We start from the raw sequence: 18,878 nt of genomic DNA, 5'->3' as shown, positions 1-18,878 counted from the left end.
CACATAACTCCAAAGGGCAATTTATGTGTACCTGCTGCTGCATTAGGCTCCAGCAGCATACAAATCACAAAACAAAATAATGAAACTAATTTGATTTTCCATGTTCAAAGAGGAGGCAATTTAACAACTCTGGTGAAGTTTTGAAGACAGTCGGGTCTAAATAAACGCGGCCATAATTGCTCTCTCTTGAGTGTTTCGCTTCGCCCAGTTTTAATGAAAGCTGCATTTGACTTTATCAGCAAACAGAAAATAGCCCGAGAGAAGGCAGGCAGCTGTGTACCTGCACAATATGCGTACAGAGGATTAATGTTGGTGGACGATAGGAATAAGCTGATTAAAAGCCCTTTGATTCAAATGAAATTATTCATAAGGGGGAAAAAAGAGGGGGGGAGTTATAGGGCAGCGTAGCTCACAGGTATTCACTAAGTTTTGAGAAACACTGCCTCAAACTTTTGACTGAACTTGGAGATGGTCAATTTGGCCATATCTAAAAAGAAAGACATAAACATCCGTGTCAGACAGCAATTCAGACAGCATGATGATGAATAAAACCAGGTCAAATCTAAAACATTTTGGATTACAGTGCATCTGTCTATTGAAATCAGATCGATGGTTGATTTGTAATTTGATCCATATTGCCTATAGACCTTTAGAATGAGTGTTTATTATTGACATCTTTATTGCAACGAACAAACTAGACCTTAAGGTTTATCTTTGATTTTGTTCAACACAGAAAATGTGTCTATTGATATAAAACAGGGTCCAGGCGATTCAATCTGTTTTTGCGGCCGAACACAACTGTCGTGTGAATTATCGCCATCTACCTGCGCGCAAGTGCGTTGCAGTCGCAGCTGCTTTGGTCCATCCTCTTTCCCTCTCTGTAGCTCGCCTTTCTCCTTTCATGTCACTATAGTGCTACTTGTATGCGCACACGCACACCCATCTCTTCCTTATGACGCCACAAGGCTGGACTGCGAGGGCTTCCGTCATAATATTTAACGCTCCCGCCCGGGATGAGCACTTGGCTGGAAGACAAAGCGGGACACGGAGGACGGATGACAAGCGCCAGCCGTGCACCTGCCAGCCGTACTCACATTGAACTTTGACGAACTGTACCGACGGCAGCCACGCAACTGGACGGCATCAAAGCACCGCCACGAGTCACCTGCGACACGGGGAATGATGTTATCCTAGAAAATGATTGTTCGCGTTCAAAAAGTCGCTCACAGCTTCACTTGATTTCTAGTACTCTGCGCGTCTGGCTATCACTGTCCAATAACGGTATGAATGAAGAGCGCCACTTGAGCCGCTGCCAGCGCCTCATAATGATTCTACCCCGCTGTGAGAGGAGAGAGATCTTGGACTGAACGAGCCGAGCACATAATGGAGTTTTTTAACATAGGTGTGCGCGCGTTATGCTTGGAGTAATCAAAAACCTGTCTGCCATCGCTGCTTTATAACACTTTTGCTGGAAATCAATGTCGGTGCTGTGAGATGCTCAAGATGATCCTATTCCGAAAATTCAGAGTGTTACTACTCATGGTGTTTTTGGTCGCGTGCACGATGCACATTATGATAGACTTGTTACCCAAACTGGAGAAGCGTGCAGCTGGAGCGGATGGAAGCACAGGCGACGGCGGCTGCCAGTGCTCTCATCACCCGGGCGGAGAAGCGCAAAGCTGGGGGAACCATCGCGCCAGGTCGCCGTCTGTATCCGGCTGGCCTAATAACAAACACGCGCTTCGGATCCTCCAGGACTTCAGCAACGAACCGGGCGTCAATCTCACGTCTCATTCGTTGGAGAAGCTCAACGCGGACAGAGTGGACGCGCTCCGGAGGATGAGAGCTCCGGGGGGCAGAGCAGCAGACAAGCACAAGCCGCTCATGAGGGATGCGAGCTGGGGGAGGATGGCCACTGCACGCGGTGGCTCCGGACTGGCTGTGCTGTTCGAGCATCCCTTGTACAAGACTGAGCTCCCGGCGCGCACGGACGAGGACACTTTGTTTAACGTCAACGCGGACATCAAATTTTACCCCAGAACCACGGGGAACCAAGGATGGTAAGTGGGACGACGCGAGTACAAAAGGGACACAAGTGGGACAGTTCCCACTCAGATTAATGCCTTTCCACTCGTGCAAGGTCCTGGCTTATAGTTAACCTATTTTTGACAGGCTTAAACTCACCATATGTTGATCCTTCTTTACAATTTAGATGTCACTTTGCCTGCATGTCATCAAACCCCACGTATCATTATGTTGACTATTTATTGAAATATGATAAATTACTTTCATAATGATGGTTAAGAACATTGATCTCTTTTCTTCCATTATATATAGACTGATGTATGATTCCAATGATGTCCAATGTCACATGAATCATACCAGTCCGTTCATGATGTTCATATCATGATTATGAACTGTCTTATCAGCCAACCACTGACTCTATATTTTATTCATTATTGCTGTGGAGTAAATGACCAAAGCAGCAGAAAGACAATCCTGATGTGATGTTCCTTTCGTTGTTTCTCTGTATAGGCACAATGAAGAGGGCAACGGTGAGGAGGACGAGTTCTCCCCTACGGTGGAGGGGACAGCGGAGTCATACCCAAACTGGCTGCGCTTCCACATCGGGATCAATCGCTACGAGCTGTACCCCAGACACAGCGCAGTCCTGGAGGCTCTGCTCAAAGACCTGGTCAGTCAGAAGATCACCAGCGTGGGTGAGTCACCAGCTACAGCAACGAGGGGAGGGTGTGTGTGTGTGTGTGTGTGGGTCCCAAAGCTCACTGACACTGACAGGAGCCGTGTTCACCATTAAAGAAAAAAGTATCCCATATATACAAGCTCAAAATGTTAACAATCATTTGAAAGTCTCATTTTGTTTCATCAATTTAAATGGTTCAAATGATAGATAATGCCTTGAAACACTTCCAGATCCAAACCTTTTGAACTGAACTGGCTATTTTGACACAACCCGTTAAGTGTTTCACGATTCTGAAAATTCCCATCTCAATTTTGATATACGAAGGGGAATAACTCAATGCCTTGTGTGCCTAAGCTGTTGCGCTTGATGAGGCCTCATGCACTTCACAGGGCGCTTATTCTACTGTAGAAAACACCGCATTTGTTTGGTAAAATTACCGACTTGTCTTGTCAAATGTTTTTGTTTCGTTTTCATTGCTTCTTTTTAAACCCTAATCAATCTCTCGTGCTTCTTGTCCCACTTATGTGTCTCGCCTCATCTATCACGCCGCACTGGGTCCAGACAAGCACCCATAAAAAGTGTCTGTCTGCGAAAACAAAATCCCTGTCTGAGGTTTATGAGCGTTTGTGCTTTGGTACCCCTTAATTGGTGCGCACGTAGCACTTATCTGTCTCGCTAGAGTTACACACCAAAAAAAAAACTACACTCAGAGTCTTTCCTTGTTCAGCACTTTCTCCGCGCCGTAACGCTCCTTTACCTGCCTCCCTCTATCCCCCCCACCCCCACCCCTGCCGCTGTTGGGGTCGACGGTGGCCTTTTGTTCAGTCTTCAGACGCACTCATAAATCATAGGCATGGGAGCGTGAGGTGGCTCAGGTAAGATGGATTTATCATCACGGCGCAGGGGGGGGGGGGGTGGGAGGGGGAAGACAAGAGGGCAATTTATTTGTTAGCAAAGATGTATGGTTCAAGTGAGAGTTTGCATAATGGCAGAGTGGTTAGTTGAAACCCCACTTGAGGGTTGCGGGTTTGATCTTTGAGGCTGTCGTGGATCACTACACTTTCCCATGTCGGAGAAAATAGCTGCTTTCATTGATGATTGGCTTCAGCAACTCTTGACAACTCTTCACTACTAGATATTGGTGATAGTGTAATGTACAATTTCTCTAGAAGTTTCGCATAAAAAGAGTTACAAGGGTTAGAGTTGGAATTGGGCATGTCATGGCAAAATGGTTAGCTATGCAGTTTGTTTGGTTGACTTGTGAACGGCAAACATCCAAAATTGCAAGTTGTTTCTGTTGATACTAGACTTCAACCACGACAACCACTATGGATACGAAAGGATCATTTACCAAAAACATATTATTTATGTGTAAGAAAGTGTAAAAATCACTAAACATTTTTCTTTAAAGGAACAGGCCATCGTTCTTCCATACTGAGATATGTTCTTACCTGAGCTTAGACGAGTTGACGCGTACCTGTCTGGTCTTTGTGCGTGCCCGTGGAAGAGCGTGGTAGCTTTCAACTTCACCCCAGTTTGGAGCTATAGGAATATGCAGGGAGAGATGCCAAATGCTAACAACATCTTTGGTCGTTGTGCGTGACTGAGCACACAAAGACCAGACAGGTACGCATCAACTCGTCTAAGCTCAGGCAAGAACATATCTCAGTATGGAAGAATGGTGGCCTGTTCCTTTAAGGTGAAATTATAGGTTTAACCTCTTACCCCCCGCCTAAAAAGGAAAAGCTTCTTGAATGAAGAGCAACAGTGTAATGCCTCATTTGTTGTTTTGTCACATTTTGAAGCATTTTTGTCTTGTTTTCGACTTTTTCTATGACGCTTTTTTGTTTTTTGTCACTTTGTTGTCACTCTTGTCGCGTTATGGTGTGTTATCATTGCTTTTCTGGTAACTTTTTGGCTACTGGTGCGACCGTTTTCAGTAGGTTGCGGGACATTGCCTTAAATATCTAAATCAGCTCGAGGTCCACAAACTTTTCTTTCGTAACTTTCGACATATGTCCAGGGTCCGGACATATGCCGTCATTGCTCTTGTTAAAACATGAGCACAGGTTGTCTATTTACATAGCAGAGCTGATCAATGAATGAATCATTTTGCCATTTTATTTCAGTGTTATACAAATTGTTTAGATCATTTTTAATTCAGCCTTCAAAATTAAGTATATTGAGAGGATGAAAATATTTGGGATCCGGACTAAAGCATCTGGAGGTCCGGATTTGGACCCAGCTCCGCAAGACTCCATAAGGAAATACTCTATGTTGATAGTATACTGTATAATAGGGTCAAAGGGCATGTTGAAAATAAGGGTTTTCTCTTCAGTGTTGCCAATTCTAAACCTTTTGATGGTGGAGACTCTACACCATCAAAAGGCTTAGAACAGTCACATAAAAATGTTACCCAGAGAAAAAGATACAGCTATATGACAGATGGAGTTTCACTGAAGTCCTTAGTTAGATCATTGCATATACATCTAAAGACACAATCGGGAGGGATTACCCTTTGCAGTCCCATCATTAGATCAACATAAATGGCCAGTATGGAGCCGGGTATTGAGGGCAGCCCCTTGCGGATTGCAGCTTATTGGACTCAAGGTCATGATGTTGCAGCATCTCTCAATCTCACAAAGGTTTTGCTGTCTAGCTATATCAAGTTTAAAAGATTACCCTGGGCCATATTGTCCTGACCGGTCTCTGACAAATCTGCCACGTGCTGCTGAAGCCATAATGCTCCCAGTGTATCTGCTCCCTCCTGGAGTAGAGACACACACTCACTTAGGGCTGTTTGGGTCGGACTCTGTGCAACAGTGTATGCAAAATCCCCTACAAGCCTTTGAAAATGAGTCACGGTAAATTGCGAGCGATGCCAGGGGTGAGTAAGATGAAGCCAAGTTGTCTTAAGAGCAAAGAAAATTAATGAAAGCATGGCATGCTGTGTGCAAGGGGGATGTACATGGCAACTCTTAGCAGGGGGTAGGGCTTAATCACGCCGTGCAGTTTATAGTATGTTATTCTATTATGGCTGGTTAATGTCTGGACACCGTGCAATTCATATAGAGTCGTTTCTGTCACAATAAATACAAAAAACCCATATGTCTTTACCATATATACAGCAATTAACAATATTAAAGAGGGTACTGATTTGAGCGTACATACACCGTGTCTACTGTGTCTACACTGTGTATGTCTGGTCCGGACTGTGGCTAAATTAAATAGTGACACATTTTGCGACAAAAAGGAAGTAATGGCAATGATATTATAGGTTGCTATACCATCAGCCCCTGTGGTCCACTTGGTGATAGTGAGTGATAGGCAGAGACATGTGGCTTAGTGTCCTGCCTCACAAAACATATTCTGCTCCCAGGCTCCATCTCTGTCTGACAAAGCACACATTCTGCTGCCTCCTTGAGTTGCCGAGATGTTCCCGAGTTCTGTCATATATGGGTTAGTTTTATTTTGTCACAGGGAATTTATGCATTAATCCCAGACAATGCATTTAGAAGCACATAGTAACAAACAGAGAACGGGTATTCTGTTGCATACTGTAGGTTCATCGGGTATAGTGGCAACTCTAAAGGTGATTCTTTTTCTTTTTCTTCTTCTGCAGCCATGAAATCGGGAGGCACCCAGCTGAAGTTGATCATGACTTTCCAGAACTATGGACAAGCGCTCTTCAAACCAATGAAGTAAGTCTGATTCAATGACCACAGTTACATGCATTATACAACAGCACTTACGTGGACAGTTCTCTCAAGTGCATGCTGATTTGCTACATCCTTAATTATCATCTCGAGGCATTTGTGTTAATTACAATGAGCAATGAGCCACTGTACGTTGCAACAAAATTCACCTATTAATCTGCAGCCTACAAAATTAAAATACAAGCTTTCCGGTTTTCGAATACTGACAATCTGTTTTAAGATCTCTCTGAAAAAAGACTCCATATTAACAGAATAAAACAAGAAGGACGGAAGTGGAGTTTGCATGTATTCCTTTGCCCTGTCACAGGAATCAGGGACACATGTCGGTTCTGGGGCATTTTGAGCTTTTCACAGATTATTTAAGTGCTGTGTCCAAGCTGTCCAACAATGTGTAACACATGGAAATCTGATAATATTTGGACACGTAGCGGCGAATTGAATTTAACAACTCAAAAAAGCCCAAATGGCAGAAAAAGACTTCCAATGTTTTGGGTTGTTCTCACCTCTCTCTGCTGCTCGAGTGATAATAGGGCTGTAAAGCTGTAAAACACAGGGGGGAGGAAAGGCAAAAAGTAAGAAAAGAAAAAAAAAAGTTTGCAAACAAGTAATATATAGATAAATATCTCTTGCATAAATCCACTTCCCATAGAGCCTACCTCTACAGCAACTAGCAACACAATGACAACTAGCAACATTATCCCAACACACACACATTTCTAAAAAAAATAATCTCAAAATAACCTCTTCTTTCTCAATTTGTGGGAAACTGAGTCAGCCAACTTATGTCCCTTGTTCTCGCGACGGGGTACATATACTACAAGTACTATTGCTGTTAGTTCTACATCCCCAGTGTTGCCCTATTGCTCCCACTACACTGGTGAGACTGCTGCTAGCACCTTCTCCCTAATGTCACCATAAACATTAGTCTGTTGATGTTTGTCTAATCCTTCCCAAATCATTGGTCAGCCTTGCCCCGCAGACAAGACAATCACAGCTACGCTTGATCTTTTCTAGTGCTGCATGCCATACCGCTGTAAAGCCTATTCATTCGTCAGACAGAAAGCATTGTTTACAAGTGTGCCTCGGAGATTATCCTCCAATCTAAGGCAATACGATGATCCCCTGTCACTTCTATAACACGCCAGCCCTTCAAAGTGCACATTAACGGCCAGCAGCGACTATCAGCGTCACACATGACATGGACTGAATGTCTGTGTAAGTAATGATAAATACACTGGAGATGGCATGTGTGTTGCTTCAAGCCAACATGACATTACAGCAATAACATCAACTTCTATGTGGAAGGATTTATAGGGACGCACTTGAGCTGGGCTTTTGGCAATAGCCTCGGTATCCAATGGCGGTGAGAATGCCCAGAACTATAAGCTTCAATCACACTAATGAAAACTTGACACAGACGCTGCATGCTGTACATTTTGGGTATACAAGTTATATTGATAGAAATCTTGCCGTGCAGATTTTTGAAACCAGCCGCGGTTTCCTTTTTTGATCATGAGTTAACTATCCACACCACGTTTTTCATCTTACCTCTATTTCCTCTGGATTTAATGAGTTTCTGTAACAATGCCGACAACAGGACCGGTGCACGTCTGACGCAGAGTTATTGAAAGATATACCCTTTCAATCTCATTTGCTGCACAACATTTAGATTTAGATGGAGTCATTGAAACTGAAATATTTGGGAATGCATCTGCGCTAACTCTGCTGCCACTGTGCGCTGTGTCGTTTTTGAAGAGATTAGTTTTAGGGAACATGTGTAACCAAGTATCCATTTAATGACAGTGTGTCAAATATGGACCTCATTGGAAAGCTCTTCACAATTCAATGGCTGAGATCTTTGCACATGATGATTAAATATTCCACTCCACACATCAGTCATTTGCTCCTGTCTCTATTTAGTGCCATCTCCCTTTCAATGGTATGCCAGGGGCCCATCGAGCAAGAATACTTTCAAAATGTAAAAATATCACCTTTTGTTCTGCTTTCGGTTTTGGTTTGGCTGTCAGAGCACTGGTTTGTTCCAATTATAGAAATGAGAAAACCTGGTGCATTCTATTGTTTCGCGTTGACTGTCCCACACTGTTTAGAATGCAGTGGTGCTTCAAATAGGCTTTGACGTTGCAGATCTCCTTCTGATGCAAAGACTATACGACATGTTGGGAAGAATTTCACTCTCTGTGCGATGAGGTCTGCGTTGTCCAGGGGAAAAGTGCTTATAGGTGCAACGTCCAGTGTTACACAGGTTTTTGTGTAGTTAAAGCTGTACCCTAGAGGCCATAAGCGCCACTGCAGGAGTCGTAGCATGTTGCGTTTTTTTAACGTATTAATTGTCCGTGAGAGTAAATACTACACTGACAGAAAAGACAAAGGCAGAGAGGGATATTGTACATCCAATTACACAATAGAGAGATTTTTTTTCACTCACACTTGGCTGTAAATATTGTTTAAGTGGCTCTAACCCGCAGTTAGCTTTGCCCGTTAGCCTGTTAACTTCTTCTTTGTGATTCCATTAGTGTGTATTGGTGACCCCTACCCTGAGGCAGCGAAGTTACCGAAGTTGATCCAAGGAAGAGTCATGACCCATTGGTTCGAGGACAATGGAGAATGAGTAAAAGAAATACAAAATGCCATTATTGGAAATTTTCCCTGTTTTCTATTGTCACATATCACATCCTGCGCCCATTTCTAAGTAAACAAAGTTCAATGTTCTGGTGCACTTTAAATGACCTTGAGACAATGACCAGAATGTTGTGTGTGTCCCCCCCCCCCCCACCAAAAGTGAAGATACAGAAAGCAGCGAGGCAGAGACTCAGGGAACAGTGCGCTCTGCCAGGCTGTCAGATGACGACTCCAGTTGGATATGGCGAGGCGACTGAAGCCAGTGAAACTTTAGTGCCAAGCCCTATGTACCGTCTGCCGCGCTGCCTCCTCCCGCCAAAAGCGCACTATACATAAGCCTCAATGTTCATGTCAGGCTAATTGCTTTTGTCAGACTGAGGGTTGGAATTGGGGGAGGAGCCGGAGGCCTGAGATATGCAAAGAAATAATGAATTCCTCCATCATGCCCACTGCACGGATGAGCTAACTCTGATGATGATGTTTTATGAATTGCAAAACTGGCTTGGGTGACTTTGATCATCTGTTTGTTGTTTTCATGCTGTGAGCTGCGGTAAGAGCCGGAGTTCAACACAAGTTTAGTGCAGGAATAGATGTTTATTATTGGAAGATTATAAGAGGAGCAAAAGCAAAAGGAGGGAGAAGAACAATGGTGATCAAACAGATCAAGTGCTTGACATTGTTTTGGTTACTTGAACACCCATGCTGCTTGGTGGTGGTGTAGAGGTTAAGGCAGCGGTACGGCGGCACTGTGGCTTCTGCGTTTTATACTGGACTGTTTTGGGGCCCTAACCTCTTAACCCCCACCTGAGCGGATTTTCTCCAGTTTGGCTTTACCCAAATCTAAAAGCTTCTCGACTGCAGAGCAGAAGTGTAATGCCTCGTTTGAAAGCTAAGACGGATAAAAGTGATTGGAACTTTGTTGTCACTGTGTTTTTGAAGCGTTTTTGAAGTTTTTTTTTATGTTTATTCGTCTCTTTTTTACCCCCTTTGTCACGTTTTTCTTGCATTTTTGTTGCTTTGGCGACAAATTTTTTGAGTTTTCGTTTTTCTAGCTTTTGTGTGGAGTTTCCACCATGTTCATGTTCACGTTTTTGTCACTTTTTTGTTTTCGCCACGTTTTTGTTGCATTTTTATTGTGTTTTTGTCGCTTTCTCATCAAGTTTTTGTTGCTTTTATGTTGCGTTTTTGACACGTTTTTGTTGCATTTTTGTTGCTTTGCCGACACCTTTTTTGTTGCTTTTTTCACGTTTTTGTCACTTTTTGTTGAGTTTTCACCACGTTTTTTGTTGATTTTTGTCACTTTTTTGTCACTTTTTGTCACTTTTTTGTCACTTTTTTGTCAACGTTTTTGTACATATTTTGTCACGTTTTTGTTACTTTTTTGACGAGTTTTCACCACGTTTTTGTCACGTTTTTGATGCTTTTTTAACTTTTCGATTTGGATAAAGCCGTACTGGACAAAGTGCTCGGTTCAGGTGGGGGTGAAGAGATTTACTGTGTGGAGATTCAGTGCATCTGGGTGGGTCTCATCCATCATCCTAAAACACTTGTAAAATAGGCTTTTGCTAATCCTCCAGTTAGGCAGTCTTGACCAAACTGAGCTCAAAATAGGTCGGTCTGTGCTCTGTGGTCGCCCACTGCCTCAGCGATACTGAACGACGGGTCAAATATAGAGAACAAATAAATACTAGCTCTGAAACCTTCCCCAAAAGAGCACATTTTCTCTTATAAATGCGCTGTCTGTTTCCTTTATCATAACTCCATGCTACAAACATGTTTTGTCTGAACACGTAAATGAACAAACACTCAGTACTGCAGCTTGCTCCTCTTGGTCTGCTCCCTTCAACACCCAAGCTCATCCGTCAGCCGGTGCAGCCTGGGACATGGTGTGTTCGAAACAGACAGATGTTCTCACAGCTGCAGCTCACACATGTACGCGCCGTAGTCCTGATACCCCGTGGGGGTGATAGGGTTCACCCCCCCACCATCACCAACACTGTGTGGTATGTGAAATCCAGCAGCACTATGGCAGAGCAGCAGCTGTAAGAATTCACTCAGGCTTATGCTGCGTGTTACTAGGAAAGTGATGACTGCTGTTTCACACTCAATCTCTAACTGGTTTGCACGCTCCGATCATTATTTAACAGGGCTAATCGTTTTACAGCAAGGGCAAAAGCAAGTCCAGCGGTTTTGTTTTAATTTGACAGGATTGAATTAACCGCCTGGATGTCTGCAAATTCTCTAAGTTTTATTTGAACATTTTATTCTGAACATTTCAAATCACACACCGCTCTGCTCTCCCCGTGGGCTTTCCCAGCGCAGCGTCAGGCCTTCAGCGCACATGTCTGTGTCAGCTCGGATCTCGACTCACTTTTTTCTTTTTTTTCCCTTTTTTTTGACAGCCTCACTCTCCCCAAACTGTGCAACCAAAGACACCGAGAGAACTGTCTTATTTTAGATTCCCAGTCCCCTTTCTCCTCCCTCCTGCTCGTACTCTGCAGAAAAGAAAACACAAAAAAAAGCCACCCCTCATGAATGTTTTACAGGACCCGTTCTTGGTACTCGGGTTGTCTGCCTTTGCCTCTGTGTCTCCGCCTCAACTATAGCAATTCCCTCCCGTCAAATCAAAAAACATGTGGGGTTTAAAGCGTGTGCCGTGAACTGAGTCTTCACACAAATAATGGCAAAATCTAACCACAATTGCAATGTCCCCCCCCCGCCCTATGTAGTGTGCTTTTTGCTCTTCTACTGTATTATGAAAGTACTCGCATTTCCACCGCAATCACGAAGATCCAATTTTACCTTACGAGATTATGTTCTAAGCCCTCTTGAATTGCTGTGGCCATGTATCAACAAATCTTTCTAAATCAAAAAGCGAAATCTTACGCAACATGTTTTGATCGAGCCCTCTAGGAGCGTGATTTGGTGTTTTCTTGTCTGTGGGCGAGAGCGCGCGTGTGCCCTGCTGCATGTTGGCTGCGGTCCCTCACTGTCTGTGTTTTTGTCCCTGCTTTGCTGCTTTCGCTTATGCCATTGAGCCGAGCCTATGCTATCATTATAGTCTAAAATACTTGACAGGGGAATTCCTAAGCTCCCCGCTTAGGAATGCAGCCGGAGCACTCATGTGGAAAGTCGAAAATTCATTTCGCTCCAGGAATTAAATTTTGGGGAATGTACTGGAAAATTAGCAAAAAGGAAATAACGGCAAATCGAGTGGCAGTTGTTACTTGGTAAAAACAAAACAAAAAGAAAACACTACAGTAAATTGAGGAATGCTAATAAAGTGTTTGAGCAAATGAAGTTCTTGTGAATACAACAATAATTTGAGCAAATAAAGAAGAGCAATTACACCACCAGTGCGCTTTTGGGTTAAGGAAAAGCCATTGGATTGCATAATCAAGTACAATGATGGGAAGAAAATACAGACATTATTGAAGCTATGTGATGTGCCAGAAAAGACACATTAAGTCAACTGATTCAGAGTCTTTCAAATGAGGGGAATTCTGGTCCCCGAGGCAATCCAATCATACAGTATAGGGGCTTTTCCACTGGCAGACACTACACAGCCCAGTGCCGGGTCAACCCGGTTGGGCGAGCTTTTTGCCTACTGAGGCAGGACCAAACCGGTCTGACCAGGTACATGTTTTGGCACCGATCTCTGGCTGTGGTCAAAGCGCTGATTGGCAAACGAGAGAGAGGACAGCCTATTAACAGGCAGGTCATATGGATTTAATGTTTCACAACATCACACTGCTGTTCTAAAAGGTGATTTTGCTGGTATTAGCATTAACCGCTATTAGCGCAACTTAAAAAAGGAATAGTTCACGTTTTTTCCATACTGAGATATGTTCTCACCTAAACGAGTTGATACGTACCTGTCTGGTCTTTGCGCGTGCCCATGAAAGAGCATGGTAGCTTCCAACTTCACCCCCGTTTGGAGCTATATATATGCTGGGAGATGCCAACTGCTAACAACATCTTTGGTTGTTATGCGTCACTGAGCACATGCACAAAGACCAGACAGGTACGCATCAACTCGTCTAAGCTCAGGTAGGAACATATCTCAGCATGGAAATACGGAGACCTGTTGCTTTAAGCTGGTGTTAGCATAACATTAGCATTTTGCTTACCTTCATAGTTCATATTTTAGCTGCATCTTTCCTCTAGTATTTCCCTTGGCACTTCTGAATGATTCCATAAACCCCACTAGAAGGCAGCATTTGTCCACATTTGTTCGGCTTAACAAAACTTTTCAGGCAGTTCTGTTGTTGCTTTAGTACAGCACACATCTGTGGGGGCGCCAGCCACAACAAGTGCAGTTGTGTAGTGTAGTAGAAACAAAAGCATGTACTGGAGTAGATACGGGGCAAGGCGAGTACATAGGGCCAAGGCGTGCGGGACACAAGCGTGTTATGTGGAAAGGAGCCTATGTGTTTTGAGTAGTAGGGTGAACCGGAGCACGGAGAGAACTTGCAAACCCCGCAAAGAAAGATCCCACACAACCAGGAAATTGATCCGAGGGCCTTCCTGCTGCGGGGCGAGAAAACTAACCGCTGTTGGTATTACGGTGTGAACTGTAGCCTTTCATGTGTCAGAAACACAAAACCACAAAATGATAGACTTACTCTTTTGAAAGTGGGACCACACATAAAGCCCTTGCTCAGTCATTAGAACAAGACCTTTCCCAGGTAGATCTTTCACCTGAATGTCCCACGGCCCGCTTCCTGAGTCAACAGTCCCGGGACAGTGTGGAAGAGAGGGCGCTTTGTGACCTGTGGCCTTTATGATCACATTAACTGCATGGATAGTACGTCCCATTGTAAGCTATGACCACACTTGTTCAGACCTGTCCCGAACTGTAGGTGGCAATTATTTGTATGCACCCCCCCACACACACACACACACACACACGCCCACCCACCCTCACATGTCCCGGGACAGCGCAGAAGAAGGGAGAGAGTGAGGGAGAATACCGCCATTGTACAGCAATTAAACCAAAGCAGGGGGCTCTGTGGCACCTGGTATTGTCTGACCAGGAAGTGGGAGGAGCCGGAGTGGCCAGGTCGGAACACGATCAGGGGGCTTGCCTGCATGGGTCGCCCCCTTGGCTCAATTTCTTCCTTAATGGCCGTGAGCATTAGAGATTCAGACAGCAAGATAATGGAGTCACACACACACACAAAAGCGTATCTAAAGCCAATCCACTCACAGCAATACTGCAATATCATTGGTCCAGCTGGTCTGCGCGGCCTGTGCTCGAATGAATGGGTGAGAGTGAGATAGATTCAGGGATAGGCAAGAGAGGCATTTGTTTAGTTTAATTCCAATAGAAGTGAAAGACAAGGGGAATTTGTCTTGAAATTTCAATTTGCCTGTTCACTTTTGTCTTTATTTTTATATTTCATACATATCCACGTAAACAGTTCGAGTGATATCGAACTAAAAACTCTCATCTCAAATAAAATACAGTATAAATCAAAATGTTCTCACAGTGCCCCGATTCAGAACATCAATCTTTTAGCTGCTTTGTAATTTCCCAAAGGTGTTGCTCATAGGATTCCGTGATATTTTTTGTATGATGTTAGCAGCTCTCGCGCCGCAACCACGAGCGCACTTCATCATTAGCGGGTGATGCCTGTGGTGGCATTAAAGGTCATGTTAGAAAATGCTCCAGAGGAAACATGATGCACGGAGCCTCGTTCAGAAAGCGCTGTTTGCTTTTGTGGACTGAGAAATCTTTATCTCATTTTATATTTCAGACGTTTATTTTGTATTGACTGAAATGTTCTCTCCAAATATCCCAACATAAAACATTTGGATTTTCTAAAAGCAGAAGTAATCCAGGGCAAAATTATGGTTTAACCAGCTCAAGACTAAACAAGGACCAATACAAGATGTGCATTAACCTCTAAACCCCCACCTGAACCGAGTGCATTTTCTCCAGTTTGGCTTTACCCTAATCCAAAAGCAAAAAAGTGGCAAAAGAGCAAGAAAAATGTGCCAGAAAAGCAACAATTACCCCCTTAAAATAAGCAACAAAAACACACGACTAAAGAATGATGGAAAATGAAGAGAATGCAACAAAAACACTTCGAAAATGTGAAAAAAGGCGCCAAAAAAATGTGATGGAAAAGCAACAACAAATCAACAAGAAAGCCAAAAATGTGATGAAAAAGTGACAAATTAACAACAAAAATAAGATAAAAATACAACAAAAGAAGTTTGGATCTGTTTTGTAGGTCTTAGCTTTCAAAATGAGGCGCTACACTGGCCTATAGGCTGTGAACTCTCCAGTCAAGAAGCGTTTAGAATTGGGTAAAGCGGAACTGGAGAACATGCGCTCAATTAAAGTGGGGGTTAAATGGGGGTCTAAACTAGCACAAATGCTCCAAATAAAGCATAGCTGACCAAAAGATATTCAAATCAGAACTTGAACCGTCATCTCTACCACCAGAAGATGCCCAGGGCTCATCACTGACCCTCGGACCACAGATTGAGAACCCCTGGCACATCCACACAGTACATCCTCATTGAACCGGCAGAACTCTTACACAAAAACAAACCTTGAGACTGTTTTTGCAGCGGTCTGACCACTTCCTCCTGCTCCGCCGTCACCCACTCATAACCACAACGACATCGCCGAGCCGCCACTTACACCACTGATAGATGGTTTCTATTTGGAAAATGGCATCTAACCGCTAACCGCCGAGCACAACAAGCCTGGTGACAGGTCTAAATAGAGAAAGCTCAGCTGCGCAAGTAACAAAGACCCTTATTCTGACTTTTAGTGGCTTTCTGGAAAATGCCTGTGCTTTGCTAAACTCTTATGCACTACTTGTTTTTGGAGTTTCTATTTTTGGGAGAAGAATGGAGCGGCATTAGCCAAATTGAGACAAGCCTAAGTGGGCTGTTCATTGAGAAGCGTGTTACAGTGGGCATGCTGCTGAGATGAGCAAACTGACGACTGTGGTGAGCTTACCACTATCACATGAGCACTACAAAACACTTAGGCCAAACATAATTCAATCATCTATCGTGTAAAGTCAGAACGTGGCATTTTGACAAGCATGTTGATGCAAATTGAGACGTTCTCATTCAGTAGTACTGTATATGTGCATAGTGTAAGTATGTCTCAGCCATGTCTTTTGTTATCACCAGGGCAGTGTTAAGTTTAGTGTTTAGTCCTGATTCGATAAAGACCTGGTGGCACTTACTGCATATATTTTAGATATTGTATGAGGTGTGGAAAGTTTAAGAGAACCGCTTGTGTAATGATTGTCCCACAGAATGATGAACAATAGACCAGGTCCACACATATCCTAATATACCCTTTTCTACAACGGCCTCTATCCACACCACAGATTTTGCGCAGAACTGATGACGCAACGTTCCATCTCCATGGGCTCATTCATTGGTCAAACTAATAACGTTGCCATGGATAGGCGCAGCTTGGAGAAATAGTTATCCAGATATTCTGTCCACATCTCTCCGTTTATACAGCATTTACTAAAGTCTCCAAAGTAATGATGTCATTTATCTGTGTTTATTAAAATATCTAAGTTCGTGTGGACAGGGCCTTTGTAACTCAAGGAGCTTGTGATGATTTATTACTGCCAATCATGTATTTAATTATCCTTGCCAAATTTGAATTTATACTGTCTTAAACAGCTTTTGCAAGGGCGCGTTTTGTCCTCTTACTTTAAGGCACTTGCCCAATAAAATGTCCAGTGAGTTCAAGTCGTCTCATTGCTGATTAAAATGGTGTCAGAGGAGAAATTGATAGTGTGTTTACATGCATTTGTGGCAAGATTTGTGTATTTCCTGCACAAGTGAAACTGCTTGAAAATCTGACAGTACAAGTTGTGCCCAATCAAACCAGTTTTCACCTTGCTGTCTTGAAGGTCACACGCACCGCTGTAATATGTGGCAATATTCCATTCAGCGACTTTGTACAGTTTGTAGGGAAGCGAGCATGTGTTTGTGTGGCACTTTCTTATCTCCGGGTTGCGCTAATGGTATTATTTAGGAGATATTCAGCCCCGCAGACGGACAGATGATAAGGACCGTCCAAAATGCATCCTCCAAATCCAATTAACTTGTCTTGGCCAGAGATCATGCTGATATACTCTGTGGGCTGGCTCCGACTTCTGCGATGGTGTCGGGACATTTATTTGGGCCTGGAAAAGTCATGCTTCGAGGATTTAACATCATTTGTGCTGTTCGGCAACTACTTCGTGATAACCGAAATCCCTAATTATTTTCTCGGGCATGTGATGTGGCGGTGTCCAAAATGCAAGATAGCACAGATGGAGAAGATATAGTAGATTTAAAGCAGTATTTTTGTTATCCGATTATATATGACTGAATAGCATCATTGTTTAGGCAGTCCTGTAGTTACAACTTTTTTTTAATCCCCATCGGACAATTTCTCTGCTGATCAAATCCATTATTATTCTAACCCTAAAGTTTCACTGTGTTTCCAATGACCTAGAAACCATGCTTTCTCTTCACTGTCTTTGAACATCTTAAAAGCATCCGTCGTCATATATTGTCCAGTTTCATTGTTGTGTCACTTTCAGCAACTTTTGCATCATACTGTACAGTCCTTCTACTTTGAGTGCACACAATGCCGACCACAGGAACTTGTTATTAAGCTGTTGTGATGAGAAGAGTCCTTATGGTAATGACCTTCGTTGATGTTCTGCTTTTTCTAACACTTTCATCATCTCTATCTCACCGAAAGTGAGTTACGGAGATGGTACGGAAACTGTCGTGATTGGCTCCGTAGCGTCTCCGCAACTTGAATTGAATACGTACATACAACGGGCCTAACTTGAAATGCGTGCTGGTCTCTGTGATGCGTGTGTCCGAGACGTCCCCTGAGTCTCCACGTTGTCTTGGTGAAATCGAACAGGTACGATTTCAGTGTGGTCTTCGTATGGTCTCGGACAGGCCTCCTCACGGTCTCAAGCAGTTGTGGCAAAGTTGAGGACACTATTTGTTGTCCTCAACTTGTGAGACGTTTTTATGCGACGTCCCTGCAATGTCTCAGAGACTGCATTGATACAGACGGCATCTCCCATATATGGTCATCTTTGAAACAGTTAGGGGGATAACAAAGAAGAGAAAAGTCTTAACTTTCTCCAATTATTCAAAAACTACTTTAACAAATGCAGAATTATTGATATCCTTTTCTACCCTATAAAGATACAAAGACATGGAGAGGAGCAAAGTGGTTTAACAGCCCATAATTACATAAATAACGGAGAATGCTAACATGATGCTTTATGTTAGCATCATGCTACATGCTAACGCTTGCTACGACTGCCGTTTTTTCACTTCTACTGAACAATCTGCTGTGAAAAAAACATCCATATGGACCCGATTTAGACTTGACTTTTTTTTGTGTGATAAATAAGCTCATGTTCCACCAGAAAATGGCTAAAAAAGACTGGAAAATTGTGTTTCCCAAAAGATTCTGTTCTCCCCACGCCCCCTTCTATGACGAGATGCCGTCTGTATCTATGGAGACCTGAAAAAGTCTCTGTGCAGTCTCCGCTGAAATCAAACCTGTTTTCACCAGGTGACCAGCGGCAACTTGAATCTCCAACTAGTCTCCAACTTGTCTCCTGGCTTGTGAGATAGGCCATTTGGTTCAACTTGATTTCCACCCCTCTAATAATCCTCTGCTGAGCATTTTCAAGAGGTCAGATTTCTCTCTCCGCAGATATTCTTCTCCTCCATTGAGTCCTAAGCCTATACGTTGAGTCACTTTCTTAAATGCTAGTGTGAAAGAAATGACATTCCCGAAGAATCAT

General features: G+C 43.4%; 1 protein-coding gene across 1 annotated transcript in view; it reads left to right on the top strand.

Annotated features, from left to right (window-relative positions):
* Positions 1-874: 874 nt before the first annotated feature.
* fam20ca (FAM20C golgi associated secretory pathway kinase a) overlaps positions 875-18,878 on the top strand; it is a 31,011-nt gene continuing 13,007 nt past the window's right edge. Inside the window, exons 1-3 of the mRNA XM_079565386.1 lie at positions 875-2,060; positions 2,536-2,720; positions 6,327-6,405. Coding sequence (XP_079421512.1) covers positions 1,495-2,060; positions 2,536-2,720; positions 6,327-6,405 — 830 coding nt within the window. The 5' untranslated portion in view covers positions 875-1,494. The remainder of the gene's footprint in view (positions 2,061-2,535; positions 2,721-6,326; positions 6,406-18,878) is intronic.

The sequence above is a fragment of the Gobius niger genome (assembly GCF_951799975.1).
Source record: "Gobius niger genome assembly, chromosome: 10".
In the NCBI taxonomy this organism is placed as follows: domain Eukaryota; kingdom Metazoa; phylum Chordata; class Actinopteri; order Gobiiformes; family Gobiidae; genus Gobius; species Gobius niger.
This window is presented reverse-complemented; position numbering and strand designations above follow the sequence as displayed.